General features: G+C 66.4%; 2 protein-coding genes across 5 annotated transcripts; both read left to right on the top strand.

Moving 5' to 3' along the window:
- The first annotated feature begins 2,006 nt into the window (after positions 1-2,006).
- Positions 2,007-14,456, top strand: IGSF9 (immunoglobulin superfamily member 9). Of its 4 annotated transcripts, none has more exons than XM_054806097.1 (20): positions 2,007-2,338; positions 2,618-2,809; positions 6,912-7,064; positions 7,202-7,353; positions 7,560-7,677; positions 7,863-8,004; positions 8,192-8,337; positions 8,530-8,672; positions 8,748-8,888; positions 9,049-9,165; positions 9,532-9,682; positions 9,836-9,959; positions 10,040-10,215; positions 10,348-10,598; positions 10,797-10,881; positions 11,334-11,504; positions 11,731-11,776; positions 12,188-13,570; positions 13,868-14,013; positions 14,185-14,456. In XM_054806097.1, the coding sequence occupies exons 1-20, from the start codon at positions 2,281-2,283 to the stop codon at positions 14,388-14,390; spliced, it is 4,101 nt and encodes a 1,366-aa protein (XP_054662072.1). In that variant the 5' UTR covers positions 2,007-2,280; the 3' UTR covers positions 14,391-14,456. The 4 variants fall into 4 exon arrangements, with proteins under 4 accessions (XP_054662072.1, XP_054662075.1, XP_054662073.1 ...); XM_054806100.1 differs by having other exon boundaries at positions 12,188-13,169; positions 14,185-14,323; XM_054806098.1 differs by lacking the exon at positions 2,618-2,809.
- Positions 14,457-16,623: 2,167 nt separating this feature from the next.
- Positions 16,624-20,213, top strand: TAGLN2 (transgelin 2). The gene is made up of 5 exons (XM_054806130.1): positions 16,624-16,761; positions 19,039-19,235; positions 19,312-19,486; positions 19,572-19,674; positions 19,751-20,213. Exons 2-5 carry the CDS (start codon positions 19,056-19,058, stop codon positions 19,890-19,892), a joined length of 600 nt encoding a protein of 199 aa, XP_054662105.1. The 5' UTR covers positions 16,624-16,761; positions 19,039-19,055; the 3' UTR covers positions 19,893-20,213.
- The last annotated feature ends 56 nt before the right edge of the window (positions 20,214-20,269 follow it).

Here is a 20,269-nt window from a genome sequence, read left to right as displayed (position 1 = left end):
AGTCCAATCCTGAAAATCTCTTCTCAGCTGCTCCTAACCTTGGTGGCATTTAAATCCTAAGTGCAAGAAGTGTCACCGTCCCCATTCCTGGGCATGCGGCACATGGCCGGGAGCGCCTGGCGTTCACTGGGCACGAGCACCACGTCCACGCCCCAGGCTAGCGGGGCCATTGCCTCTGTCAGGCAGCTCTGTGGCCCCAAACGTTGCTCTGAAACCCCAAAATGTCGTCTTCCCTCAGGAACAAAGTCCCAGGGTGATGGCAGTGGGCACCACTGACGAAATGGCTGCACCCTGCTCAGAGCTGTGGCTGAGGGCAACTGACTGTCTCAGGGCAGCTGTAGCACCCCAGTTTCCCCCTCTCCTGGGCCCGACTCCTCCTGCAGGGCCTGGGGTGGGACTGGTGGGACAGAGGAGGTGACCTGTGGGGCTCTTCACCACAGGGTGCGGGGCACCCCAAAAAGCAGGGGGTAGAAAGCAGCCCACGGTTCCGCGTGGTGCCCCACGGCCCCTCCCCAGTGGGAATTTGGAAAGCACCCATGTCCCATGAGCGATGCCATGGCTGCGGTGGGCTGTGACACCTCACCAGGACGTGGGGCCATCTGGGGTGCTCCACTCTGCCTGCACACCTTGCCTGGGGCACAAGTGGCTGGGGGGGGGGGGGGGGGGGGCACCCAGCCCTGCACAGGGGGACAGGGACGGGTACAACGGGGACGGGGCAGCACCATCCATCCACAGCGCCTAAGCCCGCAGGAGCTGCAGGACTCACATGGGCCTGTGAGATGCAGGAAAGCAGCTTAACCGCAGAATTATTTACTTTAACTCCTCTTTCTTTAGCTCTGTCCTTAATAGTCTCCCAGGCTCAGGGGGCCGGGCCAGGCCGGGCCGACGGGGGGGACCATGGACACCCTTGCCCCAGGGAAGGGGGGCTGGGACAGGGGGCTTTGCTCCAGCATCCCCGGTCCAGTGCTCAGTGCCGCTCCCAGGACTCAGCGGTGCCACAGAGCAGGGCCTGGCACAGCACGCACAATCTGGCGTGGCCATGCTAGGCCCTCAATGCCAGGCTCCATCATGGCAACAGGACGTGGGGGATGTCCCCTCCCCAGTCAGCCCCTGTCCCAAGAGGCCTTCCAGAGCCCCCGGCCTGGCGAGCAGCCCAGCTCCGGCTCAGCCTGGCGGGATGGGGACACAGCACCAGTGGCCGTCTGCGCACCGGGGACGCATTTAGGATGGGATTAGAGAGGAGATGTCTGGGGTGGGGAAGGGCGGGTGGGGAGCCCTGGCACAATGGTGGTCTCAGGGGTGCCCCATGCCAGCACATACACTGCCTCCTGGGCGGTGCGCAGTGTGACGTGGCACGACACGGCACGGCATGGCTCAGCACAGCATGGCTTGGTATGGTATGACATGGTGTGGTATGGCAGGGAAGGGCGTGGTATGGCAGGGAAGGGCTTGGCATGGCACAGCACGGCGTGGCTTGGCACGGCACGGCTTGGCACAGCACGGCACAGCATGGCTCGGCATGGCACGGCTCAGCACAGTGGGGTTCAGCCTGTAGCAGCCTCGGGTGGGCGCCATGCACTGATGATGCTCCTGGCCAGGCAGCGTGCAGGCACAGTAGTGTTACACACCTGTGCCATTGTGTCACGCACACGTCCCGTGCCCACACACCGATATCCCGCAGCAGTGTTCCACCGTCGTGCTTTCCCTCCCGTCCCGCAGAACTACAACTCCCAGCAGCCCTCGCGGCTCCTGCTGCCCCGCTCCGTCATTGGCCGCCTCGGGGACGCCCGGCGCCGGGCTTCCGATTGGCTGTCCCCGTGGCAACAGGCGGGGCGGGGCGGGGGGCGTGGCCCGGGGCGGCTCCTCCCGGCGCCGCGGGTTTGTTTGTGGCCGCCCGGCGGCTGTGGTGGCGGCCACGGCACGGCACGGCGGATAGAACTGAGCCGAGCCGAGCCGAGCCGAGCCGAGCCGAGCCGAGCCGAGCCGAGCCGAGCCGAGCCGAGCCGAGCCGAGCCGAGCCGAGCCGAGCCACCGTAGGACGGGCATGAAGAGCGGCGGAACGCGGAGCTGCCAGCGCCCCCCGCCTGGGGTCGGTGCGCCGTGGGCAGCCCTGCGGAGCCCGCTGGTCTGCGGACCCTGAGGCGCCGGCCCCGGGAGACATCGCGCCGGCCCCCGGTGACCAACTGCTGGTCTCCGGCGACCCGCCGCTGCTCGGTCCCCCGCCGCCCGCCCCGTCCCGCCGGGGCCGCCGCGGGACCCGCCTGAGGGGGGGCCTGGGCTATGCGGTGGTGGCTGCGCGCCGCCGTCCTCAGCCTGCTCGCCGGCGCCGGCGCTGAGGGTAAGGGGCCGCCGTCCCACCCACGGCGGAGGGGCCGAGCCGGGGTGGGAGCCCGGGGCGGGAGCGGCCGCGCTGCCGGCGGGGCCGGTCTGACCGGTGCCGGGCCCCTGGGACGCGGGTGGCGGCGGCGACAGCGCACGTGGTGGCGTTCCCGGCATCGCAGGGACGGGGGCGACCGCTGCCTCTGGCTGGGAAAGGGTCTGTGGGCTGGGGGGCTCGGGGTAGGGCAGCGTCCCGTCCCACTGACGGTGCTCACCCCTCCTGCCGTGGTCCCGGCAGGCAGCGGCCAGAGTGAGTCCCAGGCTGTGGTGGGGCGAGTCGGGGAGAGCACGGTGCTGGGCTGCGACCTCCTGGATGCCCATGAGGCCCGTCCCCCTCTCTATGTGATCGAGTGGGTCCGCTTTGGCTTCGTCCTCCCCATCTTCATCAAGTTTGGGCTCTACTCGCCACGGGTGGACCCGGAATACGTCGGTAAGTCCCACGGCAGTGGGTGGTTATTGGGTCCTAGGTGGCTTTCCTGGCCCCAACCTCCAGGCTGGGACTGGCCCGGGGCCGGCTGGGCTGGCTCTGGTGTCCCACGTCCCTGCTCTCCTTGGCTGGGCCCCAGCCGAGGGCTGCTGCTGTCAGACCACATTAATCATGCTCCTGGGGCAGTGAGGAAGTGCAGGGCTCTCCCTCCAGCCCTGGGCAGCGGGAGGGGACATTGTGGGGCTGGGGAGGTCCCCACGGCAAGGCAGAGTCCCCTCCTTGTGCAGCAGCTCCAGGGAAGGCCAGAATAGGAGGCAGAAGGGATGTGGATACCCAACTCACAGGGAAGATGCAGCCCCCAGCCCAGCTCGGCGGCTGGAAGGATCCCCACTAGGGTGGAGGGTGGGAGAAGCTCCCCAGGCAGGAGGCTCCTGGCGCAACAATGGTCGCTCCCATCACCATGGCCTCTGGCTGCCGAGGCCTCCCCCAGCTTGGGAATGGGGACAGCTGAGTGCCCACCTGCCTGTGCCTGGGCTGCGGTGTCATGGTACTGCCTGCCACGCTGCCCTGGCTCTCCTGTCCTGCCTGCTGTCCCAGACCGGGGCCAGGGACAGTGGGATGCCCTGTGTCAGAGGCTGTGGGGTGCCCAGGTGCTGCCTGCTGCTGCCTTGGTCCATGCGGGTTGCTCGAAGGTTGAGCCTGGGGAGGGGATTTTGGTGAAGCCGCTAATTGGTGGTTCTGGGCTGGCTGGGATTTGGAGCAAAGCTGTACTGGGGAAGGGCTGTGGCGTGGGAGAGGGATATTCTCTTTATGGGATATTTAAAGTGAAGCAGTGGCAGACCTTGAGGGATCCCTGTGAGCAGACAATGGGAGCGTCCCTCAAGGACGAGGAAGCTGGGGATGAGGGGAAGGGCTGGCAGCTGGCAGACGTTTTGGGCTGAGCCTGGCCCCAAAAGCCTGTGGCAGCAACACACCAAAACCCTCCCACGGGATGGGATGGGGAGGGCTGGAGTGCTGGATCGCCAGATCATGCCTAGGTCAGGAGCCAGCCACCACTGCTGAAACCGGCCCTTGCCTAAAAAAAGTGGGTTGGCTCAAACCTCAGCCTGCCATGCCTCCTCTGCCTGGCCGCGGGCAGAGAGATGCTGCCTCTTCTCAGGCTGCACAGGAGGAGACCGATTTCAGGACACACCTTGGCCTCTCCCCGCTGCCAGCCTGTGCCCGAGGACACCTTTGCTCTACAGCCAGCCCCGAGCTGGTTCTGTGGGACTGGCAGTGATAACAAACCCTCTGGTGACAAGGCACCTGCTTTCCCAGGAGGCCCAGGCTGGGCTCCTGTTACCTGAGCCCCAGCATCGCAGGGCCCCTCGGCTGCAGGAGCTCCGGTTACCCAGAAAGGGCCTGGCAGCATCCTGCCTGTTCCTGCCTGTGCTGCCCTCAGCCCTCCCCCTTGTCCCTGCTGCCAGCGCAGCCCCAGGGGGGGGCTGCAGGAGCAGGTTGGGCTGCTCTGGGATCAGCGCTGGGGGGGATGTGCTGGGGGAAGGGGACTGGTGGCTCTAATGAGGGCGAGGTGGGTGGGCAGAGGGGCTGGTGGCTGTCACCATGGCAGCGGGGCGGCTTGTTTTCAATCCTCTGGGGGGCTGGGAAGGGATGGAGGGAAGAGCAGAGACTGTGGGTGCAGGGTGAGGGCAGCCCCTCCTTCCAGCCCTCCCCAGGCAGAGCAGCTCAGGTGTCATCTGGAGGGACCAGGGGGTCCCTGCTGTCACCCATGCCTCTCATGGGGCAATTTGGGGCATCCTGGGGATGGGGTGCGCTGCAGCCACCTCCATGAGAGCCCTAGGGCCGCTTGGGGAGTGGGGCCAGCTCTCCCCTGAGTGCCACCATCCCCCATGATGTCATGGGCCACTGTCCCCTGCTGTCAGCTGGCCTGGAGTGGGGCCGGTGGTCCCTGGCCTGGCTGCCTGTTTGGGCACCCCATCCCCAGCGGGAAGTGCAGCGGCTGGGGCAGCCCCCTTTGTGTCCCTCTGAATGACGGTTGCCAGGCGCTGGGGGATGCTGGTCCGGAGGGCAGCAGCGGTTTTGTTATCGGCAGGATTGTGGAAGAGGAGGAGGGGGCTGGGGCCAGCACGGGGGATTAGGGGGAGGCTGGGGGCGTCCCCAGGGCACTCTGATCCCTTCCAAAGGGAGCTTTGTTCAGGAGCCTGCTGCTCCTGCCTGGCTCCTGGGGCTGAGAGCTGGCAGCTGCGGACCGGGATGGGGTTTCTCGGAGCTCTCCAGAGCTGCCCTGCTTCCCAGGGCATGGCGTGGGAGCAGCCATGGGTGGGACCTCTGAGATGAGGGGTGGGAGTACTCCTTGTCCTGTGGGTCTTTTGCTGTGGCTCCCATTCCTCTCTCCACTCCTGCCGCCTGTCTTGTGGTCAAGGTTTACGTGGGGTGTTGCTTCGTGCTCCGAGTAAGGGATGCTGCCAGAGGCACCCAGATACGTTCGTCCATCCCCAGCATCTCCGGCTGCAGGAAACACCATGGGTCTGGGTTGGAGCTGGCCATGGGGAGAAGCAGGAGGGATGGGAGATGTGGTGGGTGGCTGCAGCAGCTGGAAGAAGCTTTGGGTGCTGCTGGGAAGTATTTGCACATGTTTGTGTGCTGGGTTTGCACAGGGCTGCATGTCTCCAGCACTCAGCATGCGATCCAGTCCCTCAACTGCCCAGCCTCTGTGCCCAAACCAGCCTGCCTGGGTCCTGCTGCTCCTCCTCGCCAGGCTCGTTTGGCGGGATGCAGCTTCCTGCTGCCGGTAGCACCCATGCAGTGCCTGACCTGGGCTCTGGTGGCCTGGGCAGCACATGGGGACCACCTGTGACACTGAGCTCCTGGGAAGAGCTGATGAGGGGTGGGAGGGGGGAAGTTTGGCAAAACTCGCTTTGCTGGAAATGCTTCAGGAAGCTGTTGGTCATGGAGAGCTCTGGGAGGTCCACAGGAGCATCTTTGACTGCTCTGGTCCCAAGAGCTGTGTGCGGTGCTGCCGTGGCTGTGGCCCTGCCATGGCATGCAGGGAGCAAGGCCACTTCAGGCAATGGCATGCCTGGGGCTAAACCCACGTCCCCAGCATGGAGCAACTCTCTAGGCCGTGGGTGCCTGCGGTGGGGTCGGGGTGCGTAGCACCAGGGGTGCCGGGACTGGGTGCTCTGGCTGTGCAGCCCAGCCAGGGCTGAGCCAATTGCCTGCTGCACGCCTGAGCCGATTATGGCTCTGATAATAGCCCAGCGGATTAAAGAGCTGTGCTCGCTGTCGCTTTGCGCCCTTATCCTCCTCTTCATCAAAGAGGCCATGGGGCGCAGGGCCACCGCCTGCTCAGGGCAGGGGCCCTATGGCCCGGGAGAGCCCCCTGCCACCGTGCCCCTTGAGCAGTCTGTAGTACCTGTCCCTGTGAGGAGGGCAAGGGGTTTGGCCCGACACACACATACACCCCCACCCAGGGAGAGGAGATGGTGCGGGGGTGCCTGGGGCTTAGCAGGGCTCCTAAGGGTGAGACAACTAGGGGGGGCTCCCGAGGGAAAGGGCAGCTGAGGCTGCAGGGGAAGGGTCCCTGAAGGGCAAGGGGGAAGGGTGCGGGGAGGGATTTTGCAGGCAGGCTGGCAGCTTGAAGGGGAGGCAGAGGGGGTGGTGGGACCAGATCTCTTGCCCAGCTGCTGGGAGCAATGTTCGGGGCGCACAGACCCACCTTGCTGGGGCCTGCGGGGTCCCTGCCAAGGCCACCCTATGCAGGGGCGAGTAGCAGAGCCCATTGCCACGTCCTCCCCCATTTTCCTGACAGCAGCAGGAGGTGTAGCGCTAAACGTCGGCGTAACCAACCTCCGCCGTGGCATGGCCACCCCGGCTTTTGTCCGGTGGCCATTCCCAGCCCTCTGCGGCACCCGCCAAGGCAGAAGCAGCCCGAGGGCAGCGTGGCTGTGCAGGCAGGCCCTGCCAAGTGGGGCAGTCGGCCCCGCTCCCCAGGGAAGCTGCTGAGCCCGCGGTGGGGGTGAGCACTGCGTGGGCGGGTGGCCCAGGGACACGGCTGCTCCTGAGCCAGCAGTGCTGGCTGTGACGGCTGCTTCTGGGCGTGCAGGTCGTGTGCGGATTGAGGAAGGCGCCTCACTGCGCATCGACCTCCTACGTGCTGAGGACCAAGGCTGGTACGAGTGCCGCGTGCTCTTCCTTGACCAGCACAGCACTGACGCTGACTTCCAGAACGGCACCTGGATTCACCTCACCGTCAACGGTACCAGTTGATCCCACCCTTGGTTGCTGCTCTGCCCAGCACCAGCCAAGATGTCTCAGGGCTGGGACTGGATCCACTGGTCTTTCAAGACCAGTTGAGCCGGACCTGGGAGTGAGAGTCTGGACTTGTCTTTACAGCACCACCCACCTTCCTGGAGACCCCTCCTGCATTCGTGGAGGTGCGGGACCAGGACAGGCTGAGCCTTACCTGCACGGCTGTTGGCAACCCCCAGCCTGTTGTCATCTGGAAGCGGAGCAACCTGGCTGTCCAGAGCGGGGGCACGGTGCAGGTGAGGATAGCAAACCACCGGTTTACCCTCCCTGTGGTGTGCCCCCCCACCTCAGCCAGGGTCTCATGAGTCAGCAATGCAACTTTGCTTGGCTGGAGTGTGGGTGCCTGTTCCCACCATGGTGGCACTAGCCCTGCCCACAGCACCACGTTCCTGAGAGTGTTCTGTCTCTTGGTGGCTGTGCCATGTGCCCGGTGCCATTGCAGGTGAGGAACGGGACGCTGAGCATCGCCGTCGTGGAGCGTGCCAGCGCAGGCACCTACACCTGCCATGCTTCCAGCAAGGAGGGCACCATCACCCACACCACCCGTGTGCTCGTGCAGGGTAAGAGCGGGTGCTCTCCCAGCCCCGGCCACATGGGCCACCCCACTGGGTGCTGCCACAGGACACAGAGGAAGCCACATCACAGGGGTTGGTTTTGGGGCAGGTGCAGGTATGACAGGCTTTGGGAGCAGCTGGGGCCGTCCCCTGTCCCCAGCCCATATTGATGTCTCTGTCTCATGCTGCAGGACCACCTGTCATCGTGGTGCCACCCCAGAACATCACCGTCAACATCTCCCAAGATGCCTTTCTGGCATGCCAGGCTGAGGCGTACCCAGGAAACCTCACCTACACCTGGTTCCAGGGCAGCAGCAATGTCTTCCATCTCAGGTACAGCGGGGATGGGGATGGCACCAAGGCGGCCATGGGCTGCTGCTGGCAGGGCTGGGGCCAGCAGCCTGCTGTGGATCTGAGAGCAGTGGGCTGGCTGGTGCATGGCAGGGGGGTTCGCTTATCCCATGGCAGTGGGGATGGTCCCAGCTGCACCACTCACCACTGCCCTCCCCTTCCCTTGCAGCCGCCTCCAGGCTCGGGTCCGCGTCCTGGTGGACGGGAGTCTCTTGCTCCAGCGAACGACCCCGGACGACGCTGGCAAATACACTTGCATCCCCAGCAACGGGCTGTGGAAGCCACCTTCTGCCTCGGCCTTTGTCACAGTGCTCTGTAAGAGCCCCACAGCCCCTCAGGAGCCTGGGCCATACTGTCACTGGCTCTACTCACGGAAAGGCCCTTCTGGACCAGCCCAGGGGGGTCCCCGCAGCCCATGGTGGGATGGAGGTGCCCCTTCAGCTGCCACAGGGACCCCCGTCCCCTGCTGCCCTCACACAGACCCCGGCACCCTGTTTGTCCTCACAGATCCAGCACAGGTGACCACCATGCTCCCAGAGACCCACCTGCCCAAGGGGATGCAGGGTGTGATCCGCTGCCCCATTAGGGCCAACCCCCCTCTGCTCTCCGTCAGCTGGACAAGGGATGGGCACCTGCTGGAGCTGGACAAGGTACTGCCACTTGCACCTGCCCTGCCTTCCCACCTCCTGAGCCCCTCATCCTGACCCCATGCCCCCCTGTCCCAGCTCCCTGGCTGGTCTGTGAGACCGGACGGCTCCATTGTCATTGCGACGGGGAACGACGATGTGCTGGGAGTCTACACGTGTACCCCGTACAACAGCTACGGCACTGCCGGCGAGTCCCGGCCCACGCGTGTCCTGCTGAAGGTGAGGCTGGGTGGGTGGGCACACTGCCCGAGCCCAGGTTGCTCCTACCCTGCTGTGCTGAGCAGCCCAGGTGCGCTGTGTGCCCGTCGACCTGCCCTGCCGCTGGTCTGCACCCATCCTGCCTGCTGCCCAGCCCTGCACTGGCTTGCCTGTCTTCCAGGACCCCCCTGCCTTCACAGTGCGCCCCAAGGAGGAATACTTCCAGGAGGTGGGCCGGGAGCTGGTGATCCCCTGCGCGGCCCATGGGGATCCCCCCCCAACTGTCACTTGGATGAAGGTAGGAGCCACCACTCTGGGGAACCAACTGAGCCTTCCTGGGAGGTGGACGCTGCTTTTGGCCTCTGAGGCATCACTCTAGGGCAGTCCCCATGTCTGTGTCCCTGCAGATGCTGCAGGATGACATCTCTCCTGGTTCCTGCAAGGGAAGGGGCTCAGGGCACTTTGCTTGTGTCGCTCTCTAGGAACTCAGTGCAAAATCCTGCCCCTCAGTTCCTAAATCAGCCCCAGGGTGGTGAATCACGTCAAGTCCCATTTTCCCCAAGGGCCCAGTGTTGCAGGGTTGCTGTAGAGCAGCTATCCCAGCTCTGCAGTGGGTGGGCTGGGTGGTCACCCACCGTCAACATGTCCGTGCCTTGCCATGCAGGTAGGCAGCACAGGGAAGAGCGGCGCCCAGGTGGATGGGAACAGCAGCCTCGTCTTCCGCCCACTCATCAAGGAGCAGCATGGCGTCTGGGAGTGTACGGCCACCAACCAGGTGGCCAGTGTCAGCACCACCACCTCTGTCCACGTGCTGGGTGAGTCACCGGTCCCAGATGGGTAGGCATCGTCCGTGGGTGCTGGGCTGCCCTGGGGTGGATGATACAGGGCAGAAGGGGCGGAAAGGCCCTTGCACCGCTGTTGTCCGAGCCGCCTTATCTGATAGGTCTTCTCTCTGCTTTCCATGCCAGGTACCAGTCCTCATGCTGTCACCAACGTCTCCGTGCTCCCACTCCTGCTGGCAGCCAACATCTCCTGGGAGCCGGGGTTTGATGGAGGTTACTTCCAGAGGTTCAGCGTCTGGTACACACCGCTGTGAGTCCCTGCAGTGGGCAGGATCTGGTGTCCCACCTGGAGCCCTCAGCTCTGGACTCACAGGTCCCACATCTCCTCAGGGTGAAGCATCCGCCCCGGGCCCATCATGACTGGGTGTCGCTCTCGGTGCCAGTGGGGTCTCAGCACCTCTTGGTGGAGAATCTGCAGCCAGACATGAACTACCAGTTCAGTGTCCTGGCCCAGAACAAGCTGGGCAGCGGCCCCTTCAGCCAGATAGTCACCTCTGCGCCCAGGGGTAAGAGGGGGGCCCGCACACTCCCCAAAGCAGCCCCCATGTCTTCAGAGCCCTCACGCACATGGGAGGCTCCTGTTTCTGTCCTGCTCCCCTCTGCATCAGCTCCCACACCAGCATCCCCTTTCTCCTCAGGCTTCCCAGTGACCACAGTGCCTCCAGAGCCGCCAGCCATGACCATGCGCATCTTCTTGTCCCCGCCGCAGGCTCTGTCTGCCAACGAGACTGTGCGTGGGGTCCTGCTGCAGTGGGAGCCCCCAGCTCAGTTCTCAGTGGCGCTGAGCGGCTATGCACTGGAACTGCGACAGGACAAGGGCAGCTGGGAGGTGCTGGACCGCTCCATCCCCAGCACGAAGACCCAGGTCCTGGTACCAGGACTCATCAAGGTGGGAATCTCACCAGACGCCTCCTGGCTGCAAGGCAGCTCTGGGGGGACACAGCAAGGGAGGGGGCGAGATCTGCGTCACACTACCCGGAGCTGGGGCATCTGGTGATGATGCAGAGCTGCTTGGCTCTGCAGCCGTGTGGGCTGAGAATTGGCTGGCCACCGTGCCAACAAGGCTAATGGCCCTCTGTTCCCCCAGGACGCCTTCTACGAGTTCCGACTGGTGGCCTTTGCTGGCAGCTACATCAGTGATCCAAGCAACACGGTGAATGTCTCCACAGCCGGTAAGGCCTGGGCTGCGACCCACTTGCTCTTCCTGCCCTGGGGACAGAAACCAGAAGTGTAAAGTGCCCAGCGTGCCTAGGGTCTTCCCAAACAGAAACCCCTTCACGCTGCTCCCACCCCCAAGTGTTCCTGCTGCTAGGCCAGGGCACACAGTGCCCAGAGCAGGACCCCCAAAGCTAATGTTGTGGGAACACCCATCTCCACATGCGCATCTGGCGTGACTTCAATCTCACGGACCAGGTAGCAGGAGAGCTCTGCACAAAGTATCCCTGCTCCCAGTGCCTGGCACAGCGGAGGGTCCACCCCAAGGCAGAGCAGCCCCAAGAGGCAAGAGAGCCGAGGCTTTGCTGTTTATCCCTGTGGTGCTGGTGATGTGAGGGAGGCTGTGCCCACTGTGCTGGTGTGCCCGGAGGGTAACCAAGCCTCTGACGGTGTCTCCTGTCTGGCCCAGGAATGGAGGTGTATCCGTCTCGTACCCAGCTGCCAGAGCTCCTGCCGCAGCCAGTGCTGGCTGGGGTCATTGGGGGGATCTGCTTCCTCAGCGTGGCCATCATCTTCAGCACCATGGCCGCCTGCATAATGAACCACCGGCGTGCCACACGCATCCAGAAGCGAAGGCAAGGTAGGAGCTGCCGGCTGGGTGCAGCCACCTGAATCCTGGGGTTCCCGGGGAGCTCAGAGCAACATGTGCAGGGCAGCAGGACCCGGTGCCCAGGGAGTGGACAGACCAGCCAGGGGCTGGGGGGCTCACCAGGGGTGGTAATAGGGCTGAGTGGGTGCCGGTGTCTCCTCATCATCACTTTGAGTTGCTTGCCGTGTGATCCCCTTGTGTTCTCATGACCTTCCAGATCCACCACTCGTCTTCTCCCCCAGCAAGAAGCTTCCACCTCCACAGTAAGTCATGCCATGCCATGCTCCTTCCCCATCCCGCTCCCTCCCTGTCTCGCTGCGCTCCCCATCATTCACTCGCTGCTGGCTGGGCACAGAGGGACAGACCGGGGGGCAGTTGCCCCCCCAGCCCACCGCCGTCAGCCAAGGGCTGCCCGCAGAGGGGGCATTAGGAGCAGGGTGCTGGGGACAGGGAGTGCTATGGGGTAGGGCTCCCCCAGGGTGCTCCCTCTGGGGAGTTTTGGCTGAAGAAAGGATCAGAAAGTGCAGGAGCAGGTCTGTTGAGCCTGCAGCAGAAGCGCAGGGTCATGGTAACTGCTGCCAGATGCCCGGCACAAGCTCTCCCGGCACAGGGGGCAGCTGGACAAGCCCAGAGCCAGGACAGGGGTGCTGCAGCAGCTCCCTCCTTTCTTACAGCAATTCTCATGGCTCTGGTAGCCCAGACAGTACCATGAAGCTGAAGCTGCAGCCGTCTCCCTACCGGAGCCTGCGCAGGACACTGCTGTGGGGCGAGAAGGCCGGCACCAGCCTGGGTCTCAGCATCGCCGGGGCTGGCTCCCAGTACACCATGTACGAGAGCCACGTTGGGGAGCACGTGCCCCTGGAGCGGATCTGCCGTGGCCCCGATGGGCGCTTCGTGGTGGAGACCGACACGCAGCCACAGGAGAGTGGCTTTGGGGTGCTGCCCTACACTGAGCCAGAGCCGTACCCCCAGCAGGACCCCCCGGGGCCACAGCCCGAGCCCTACCTGCAGCTACCCGCTGAGGAGGAGGAGCCCATCTGGCGAAAGGGGGTCTTGCTGCGCCCCCAGCCCACAGGGCAGGCCCGATGGGGAGCCCAGGCTGCCGGCTACCGCCAGGGCCGCTACTTTGGCTACGGCAGCAGCAGCCCCACGGACGAGGCCGCAGCATTGTGCATCATCAACATCAGCCCTGTGGCCTCTGCCGCAACTCTGCCTTACAGCACCGTGGAGGAGGTGCGCAACAGCCCCAGCAGCGCTGGGCCCTGCCAGAGCACCACCAGCACCCTGTGGGACTCGCTGCCCCTCGAGGGCTCCCCCCGGCTGCCCCTCGGCCCCCCAGCTTCCCCCAGCCTCAGCCTTGGGTGCAGCCGGCAGCCAGCCGGCCCCCCAGCCCAGAGCGGGATCCTCCAGTACCTGAGCCTGCCCTTCTTCAAGGAGATGTGCGTTGATGGTGACTGGCCCCCACCGGAGGAGCCGGCTGAGCCCAGCCACGCCAGCGGCCAGCCAGAGCCCACCAACATTTCGCCACCTGCCCTGCCAGGGGCTGAGGGCTCCCCACAGCATGCGAGGCGGACGCTGTGCCCGGACTGCATTGACACGTGTGCCAACACCACCTCTTCCCCAGCCGCCACTTTCCTCAAGCCCCCTGGGCTGCCGGTGGGTCCCGCCAAGGCCTCGCTGCCTGGCACCGTTGCCTGGCCTAGCTCTCCCAGCCCCGGGGCAGGCCCATGGCCCCCCACCCAGCCACCTCACCGCCTCCCCACTGGCAGCAGCAGGACTGAGGCCGTGCCCTCAGCCGGCACCACGGAACCCAGCTGGGCACCCGGCAGGCCACCGGATCCTGCCCCTCTGGAGAAGCTGCCACGGGGCAGTTTGACCAGCCAGAGCAGCGGCCGGGGCAGCGCCTCCTTCCTGCGGCCCCCCTCGCTGGCACCGTCCCTGGGGGGCAACTGCCTGGCCACCCCCCTCAGGGATGGGGGCAGTTGGCACAGCAGAGGCTCGGCAGCGGAGGAGGCCAGGGCAAGGATGGATCCGGCCCTTGGTGGCACCGGAAAGAGGTGAGCTGCAGGCAGGATGCCGGGGATGAGCCAGCTCATGCCAGGGCAGCTCTCAGCCTGTCCCACGGGGCTTGGCCAGGCTGTCCCTGCACGGAGGTGCCCTCCTGCCTCCCAGCCCCTGCAACACCCCAGCCACTACTCCCACAGTCACCCCCCATGGGGTCCCTGCCATGCCTGCCCTTGGGGCCCACCCCGCAGCACCCCTGTCTGCCCTCGCACCCACCTTCCACTCTCCCCCTCATACCCCCATCCCTCGAGGTGCGCATGTGGGCACTGTCCTGACACCCGTCCCCGCAGGAGGAACACCTCGGTGGACGAGAACTACGAGTGGGATGCAGACTTTGCCCTGGAGTCAGATATCCTCGAGGCGCTGCAGCTCTACCGCAGTGGGGACCCAGCACGGCCGGTCTCCACCATTGCCCTGCGTGACCTGGAGCGGCAGAGTGAGTGTGGCACCCCCGGACCATCATGGCCCTGCAGGGCTGTCTCCTACCCTTCCCAGGGCGAGGCGATTGGGAAAAGGGGGTGGCAGGGCCGTGAGGCACCCACATCCTTGGGGGTGGCCCTGTGGGCGGGTGACGCAGCCGGGCCGGACGCTGCCTGTCTCCCTGCAGAGCCTGGCGGCGGCGGCTCCTCTCCGGTGAGCTCTGCGTCGGCAGAGGCGTTGGTGGCGGCGGATGGCCCTCCGGAGCACGGCACGGCCCTGCGCCAGGAGCTGGCGGTGGCCCAGCGCCGCAAGGAGGTGGCCCAGCGCCGGCGGCAGCGGCTGGGCCCCCGTGGGTGCTGCGCCGAGCGCTTTGAGCTGGCCACGCTGCTCTAGGGCCCCCCACGACCCCCTGGGCCAGGGGAGAAGGGTGTTGGGGTGGAATAAAGAGGCGTGAGAGCAGAACTGGCTCGTGTGTGGCAGGGGGACGGGTGCCCACCACCCCCCCCCAGCCCCGAGGCACCCACCACCCCAGGGCACCTACCATCCCCTGTTCTGGTGCTCCCTGCACCCCTGCGGGCCCCCCCATCATCTCCGCCCCCCTCCCGCCCCGTGCCCCATCTCCTCCTCATCCCGCTGCACCCCCCCCCCCCGCCGGTGCTTTGCCGAGACTCCCCTCCTGGTGTTGCCGAAGGGTCTTCCACACCCCCCCTCCCCTTCCCGTGTCCCCCCCACCCCGCTCCCGGTGTCCCCCGGTGCCCCCGCAGCCCCCTCCCAGCCCGGTGCTCCCCCCGCCCCCGCCTCGGCTGCGGGCGGGGCCTGGCGGTGACTCCGCGCGGGGCGGGGCCTGCGTGCCTCGTTCCCTTACATGGCCATGCCGCGGGAGCGCGTCACGGGGGCGGGGCCTAGAACGCACTACGTCATCCCCGGCCCAGGGGTGTTCCGGGGGGTCGTTCGTGGGCTGCGCCACGGGTCACGTCGGGTCTCCCCGGGCTGTGCCCCGGGCCTCCCCATCCCGCCCAATTGTCACCCCATCTGCCCCTCCGCTTCCCCCCGTGTCACCCTATCCTGCCCTTCAGGGACACCCCTGGCTCTGTCCCCCAGGACCTGCCCCACATCACATCATGCCCCCTGGTCTGGCCTTGGTGTCCCCTTTATCCCGCCCTGTGTCCCCCCAGCTGTGTCCCTGGGGTCCCCCCCGTGTCCCCTAGGGGTCCTGCCTGTGTCACCTCCACATCATCGTTGGCTGCATCCCGTGAACATCCTGCCCTATACCACTCCCTCATCTCTGTATCATCCCTAGCCCTGTCCCCTGGTGCCCTGTCCCCTGGCATCCTGTCCCCCTGCCACTCCCCTGGGGGTCCTGCCCCATGCCACCGTGGCCCTGGAGCTCCTGCCACAAGGGGTCCTGTCCCCAAATCACTTTGCATTACTCCCCCCCCCCCTCCCCTGGCCAAGTCCTTCCACCATCCTGCCCCTGTATCACCATTTTCCTCATCTCTATGTCATCCTGTGTCATCCTTAAAGCTGTTCCCCCAAGTCCTGCCACTGTGCCACCCTCATCTTGTCACCCTTAACCCTACCCCTATTTCTGTACCCCCATGTCACCCCTGACCTTGTCCCCCATGGGTCACCCCGGTACCCTTGGTCAAGTGCCACACCCTGCCCTGGTCCCCTCATCTGCGTGTCCCCCAGCCCTGCACCGAAGTCACTGAAGCCACAGGAAACCCCACCAAAAATCCCCAGGGGACACCCGCAACCCGGGCGGGAGGAGTATGGGGGATGACAAGGAGAACACACAACCTGCCACGTGTCACCCGTGGGTGCAGGAGGGATGCACTGGCGGGGGGGGGGAAGCACTCCAAGGCCAGTCCCCACCATGACTGTCCTCACAACTGAGCTCCCCAGAACCGTGGCTCCTCAGGCTGGAACAGGAAGGTGGGTGCTGAGCCCAGGCCAGATTTTTGGTGCTGAGGGGTGGGTGGGGTCATGGAGACACCACAGCGGTGGCCCTGCCACCCATTCTGGAGGCGGCCCGTGGCTTTGGGCCGAGGTTTTGTTTGTTGTTTTGGTCACACTTCCCATGGAGACGGGACTTGTGCAAGCGCCATCGTCCCTCCCTGCAGCTGCTGGGGACACCATGGGTGCTGGGGACGCTGTGTCCCTGCAGGGCCTGCAGCCCCCTGAGCTGTCCTCCTGCCACCGTAGCCAGGCTCTGGTGGTCCCCACCACCATGTTCCCTGTGACCGTGACCCCTGCTGCCACAGCTGGGCCCTGTTGCTATCACAGCCTTGTCCCCTGCTGCCACTGTGCCGGGCTCTGTCTCCACCACAGTTACCACAGCCCCCATATCCCCCCTTGCCGCTACAGCCACCCTGTCCCCACCAAAACCCTGATGTCCCTCAAACACTACGGCCAGCCTGTCCCCGCCATAACCCCTCTGTCCCCCTGCCACCACAGCCACCCTGTCCCCACCAAAACACCGATGGCCCGCTGGCACCACTGCTGCCTTGACCCCACGCAGCCCCTCTGTCCCCCACCACCGCGGCTCCCCTTCCCATCCCGGGCTGGAGCCCGCTCCCCGTGGGGCCGCCGGCCGGGGCGGGGCTGCCCAGGGCGCGGTGGCGGCGCGGCCTCGGCCCGGCGGACCCGCCCCGGGAGCGGGCGGTACCGGGCCGCCCCCGGCCGCGCTGACATCAGCCGTGAAAAGGGCGCGGGCGGCGGCATCCGCCACTGCCGCACCGGGACCGCGGGATCGGCGCCGCAGGTAGGGAGGGGCGCGGGCACCGGGCAGCGCCCGCGGGCACCGGGCGGCAGGTGGGGACCCGGACTCGGGATGGGCACTGGGACGGAGATGGGCACTGGGACGGAGATGGGCACTGGGACGGGACCGGCCACTCTGCCCTAAAATGGCCGGGTCCGCGCTGCCCCGGGGGCCTGGAGCGGGACCGGTCCCCCGGGCTGCTCCCCCCGCCCCGCCCCGCCCGGGTAACGGCTCCGGGCAGGGCCGGGCGCCGCGCCCGCGGAGCCGCCAGGACACGCGGCCGCGCCTGGGAAGCGGGACCCGGGTGCGGCTTCCGGCCCCGCCGCTCCAGGCGCCCCGGGGGCGCGTCTGTCCAACGGCCGCGGTCCCTCGGAGCCGGCACAGCGGCTCCGGTGCCGGGGCTGCGCCTCGTCCGAGTCCCGGTCCCCTCCTCGCTGGCCCCGTGGTGGCCGTGTCCTGCCAGACTGGGTCCGGTCCCCACCCCCGTTGCCCCCCCGGTGCCTGCGGGTCCCCAGGGTCGCCCTGTCCTCTCTGTGGTCACCTACCCGCCAACTCTGGGCTGGCTGCGGGGTCCCCAGGGTGGTTGTGTCCCAGCTGGGAGTCCCCTCCCTGCTGGCACTGGAATGGGGGGTCTGTGGGGTCCCTAAAGTGACCTTGTCCTAGCTGGGCTGGGTATAGTCCCCTCCCTGCTGGCCCCAGGAGATCTATGGGACCCCCCAGGGTATCTCTGGGGACCCCAGAGTGGCTGCATCCCAATTGGGATCCCCTCCCCGCTGCCCCCAGGATGCCTGGAGGGTCCCCAGGTTGGCCGTGTCCCAGCCAGCCTGGGCATAGTCCCCTCCCATGGTGTCCGTGGGGTCCCCAGTGCAGCGGTGGCGCAGCTGGGCTGGGTCCGGCCCTCCCCTCCCGTCTGGGCAAGCCCCAGCTGTGTCGGGAAATCAGCCCTGTCTGCACCAATTTCAGCTCCTCTTTGTTTCTCAACCGGCTTGGCCCCTGGCCGGGCGCTCCCCACGCTCCAGGGAAGCCGGCTCCCTCCCTGCGGGGGCTGCCCACACCCCAGCCCTTGCCTCGGGGAGCCCCATGACGGCTGATGGCTTTGGGGGGACGCCCGGCTAGCACAGGGCGGTCTGCGGTCGCGGGGTGGACACAGTGCTGAGGCTTCGCACAGCCGTCCTGCTGCTGCCACCAGCTTCCCTGGGGGCTTGGGGTTGATTTTCTTCCTGTTCTGATAAGCCAGGGTGGCTCGTCCTCTGGCTGGTCCTGGTGACAGGAGCCCGGAGCCTGAAGCCAGGCGTGTGACAGGGTCGAGCTCTGTCCCAAATTGAGCCTGGTCCCCCCAGGTGTGGGCTGGGCTGCCCCAGGCCAGCAGCTGCCACGTGTCCCCAGCTGGGACGAGGACACCGGGGCTGGCAAGGGCACCCGCACCCCTGGGGGGGAGCAGCACATGCCCCTGCTTCTGTGTGCCAGAGTGCCCCCCAAACACCAGGGGTGCAGGACTGTGCATGGGAGGCAATGCACAGCACAGGCAGCCCCACATGCCCACCATGTCACTAGTGGGCAGAGGAGGTCCGGAGCACCCCGGCTGCATGGGCAGGACAGCGCTGGTCCATTTCCATTCGCACATGGGCACCTTGCACAACATCCATCCTTCCCAGCACTGGTAGCACCAGCTGTGGTGGCACCTTGGCAAGGGCAGTGCCTGGCCACAAAGCCTGCTGGGTCCGGCTCCCCTGCCAGGGTGGGGGCACCACTACCGGCAGCCCCAGGCCCCATGTTCCTGAGCCAGTCCCGGATCTGGCACCTGGCCCGAGCAAACGAGTGAGCTTCGCAAACAAGCTTCGACCGGCAGTGAGCGCCTGCCAAATCCACGTGCACTCCACTGGGCTGAGCCGTGGGGACAGGGATGCTCAGGGCTGGGGGTCCAGCCCTGGCACTGAGGGGCCATGGTGCTGCCCACCCTGCTGAGGGCCAAATTGCCCCCCTCGCCCTCGGGTGGTCACGGACCCAGCACCCACTCCTGGCCAGCTGGGCAGGAAGCAGGCAGGGCAGGGCAGAGCCTGGGCAGCGCCTGGCACAGGCGATAAGGCTCTGTGCCGGACGTCCAGGCAGCCTGGCTGGGCAGGATGGGGCTCTGCTGCTCTGCTGGGGAGCAGCTACTGTGCCTGCAGTCACCCGCTGTCCCCGAGGGGCTCCACCACACCGCAGGCATAGGGCCACGTCCATCCCATGCCAGATGCCCTGGTGCCACCGGAGCTGCTGACAGGGGTCTGATCTCTGCAGACCCCCCAGGTGTCAGCATGGCAAACCGGGGACCGTCGTACGGCCTCAGCCGGGAGGTGCAGCAGAAGATCGACCGGCAGTATGACCCCGAGCTGGAGCAGGTCCTGGTGCGGTGGATCCTGGCACAGTGTGGTGGGGACGTTGCGCAGCCAGCACCTGGCAGGGACGGCTTCCAGCAGTGGCTGAAGGACGGCACTGTGAGTACCCCCAGGGCCGGCTGGGGTGGGGGGCTGCTGCACCATGCCGCCTGACCCCCGGCTCTCTCCTGGCCAGGTGCTGTGCCGGCTCATCAACAGTCTGCATCCGCGGGGCCAGGGGCCAGTAGCCAAGATCCAGGCGTCCACCATGGCCTTCAAGCAGATGGAGCAGATCTCGCAGTTCCTGCAGGCAGCCGAGCGCTACGGCATTGCTGCCACCGACATCTTCCAGACCGTCGACCTCTGGGAAGGTGAGTGGCTGGGTGGGCACGGGGGGCCAGGATGGGGACGGGGACGGGGATGGGGACGGAGCTGAGCCTGCCTGGGGCCTTGCAGGGAAGAACATGGCGTGCGTGCAGAGGACCCTGATGAACCTGGGCAGCCTGGCTGTGGCCAAGGGCGACGGGCTCTTCGTGGGAGACCCCAACTGGTTCCCCAAGTAGGTGGCGGGTGCTTGGGGGGTGGTGCTGGGCCATGGTGTCATGTGGGGACACTAACATCTGCCATGCCCACAGGAAGTCACAGGAGAACCGGCGCGTCTTCTCCGAGGACAAGCTGAAGGAGGGCCAGAGCGTCATCGGGCTGCAGATGGGCACCAACCGGGGCGCCTCGCAGGCCGGCATGACGGGCTACGGCATGCCCCGCCAGATCCTCTGAGCGCCCACGCCGCCCCCCCCGGCTGCCCCCGGGGCTGGCCCCCAAACTGCCTTAAGCCCCCCCCCCCCCTCCCCGTGGACCAGCCGGCTGCTCCCTAGCCCGGGCGCCAGCCCCCCCGCCAGTATTTCCAGGACCAAAGTCTTTTTTTATTATTATTATTTTGCTGGGCATGGGTGGGGAGGGGGACTGCTGTGCTGCCCACCCCCCCTCCCCACTACACCCGCTCCCCCAGTGCCTTGGGGGCCACGGTGCCCCCCCCCAGCCCCCCCACTGTTCTGGGGGGGGTGCCCCCCCCCTCAAATAAACGGCTCCTGTACTTTCCAGGCCTGGGTGGTTGTGATGGGGCAGGGGGGGGCCTGGGCTGGAGTGGGAGGCAT

This window comes from Grus americana, chromosome 29 (genome assembly GCF_028858705.1).
Source record: "Grus americana isolate bGruAme1 chromosome 29, bGruAme1.mat, whole genome shotgun sequence".
NCBI classification, from domain to species: domain Eukaryota; kingdom Metazoa; phylum Chordata; class Aves; order Gruiformes; family Gruidae; genus Grus; species Grus americana.
This window is presented reverse-complemented; position numbering and strand designations above follow the sequence as displayed.

What these genes read in the sequence shown, in the direction of transcription:
- TAGLN2 (XM_054806130.1), top strand. Translation starts at nt 19,056, where the DNA reads ATGGCAAACCGGGGACCGTCGTACGGCCTCAGCCGGGAGGTGCAGCAG. An exon ending in AGTGGCTGAAGGACGGCACT is followed by an intron (nt 19,236 to 19,311) that starts GTGAGTACCCCC and finishes TCTCCTGGCCAG; the next exon opens with GTGCTGTGCCGGCTCATCAA. An exon ending in GACCGTCGACCTCTGGGAAG is followed by an intron (nt 19,487 to 19,571) that starts GTGAGTGGCTGG and finishes GGGGCCTTGCAG; the next exon opens with GGAAGAACATGGCGTGCGTG.
- IGSF9 (XM_054806097.1), top strand. Translation starts at nt 2,281, where the DNA reads ATGCGGTGGTGGCTGCGCGCCGCCGTCCTCAGCCTGCTCGCCGGCGCC. An exon ending in GGCCTTTGTCACAGTGCTCT is followed by an intron (nt 8,338 to 8,529) that starts GTAAGAGCCCCA and finishes TTGTCCTCACAG; the next exon opens with ATCCAGCACAGGTGACCACC. An exon ending in TGGTACCAGGACTCATCAAG is followed by an intron (nt 10,599 to 10,796) that starts GTGGGAATCTCA and finishes CTGTTCCCCCAG; the next exon opens with GACGCCTTCTACGAGTTCCG.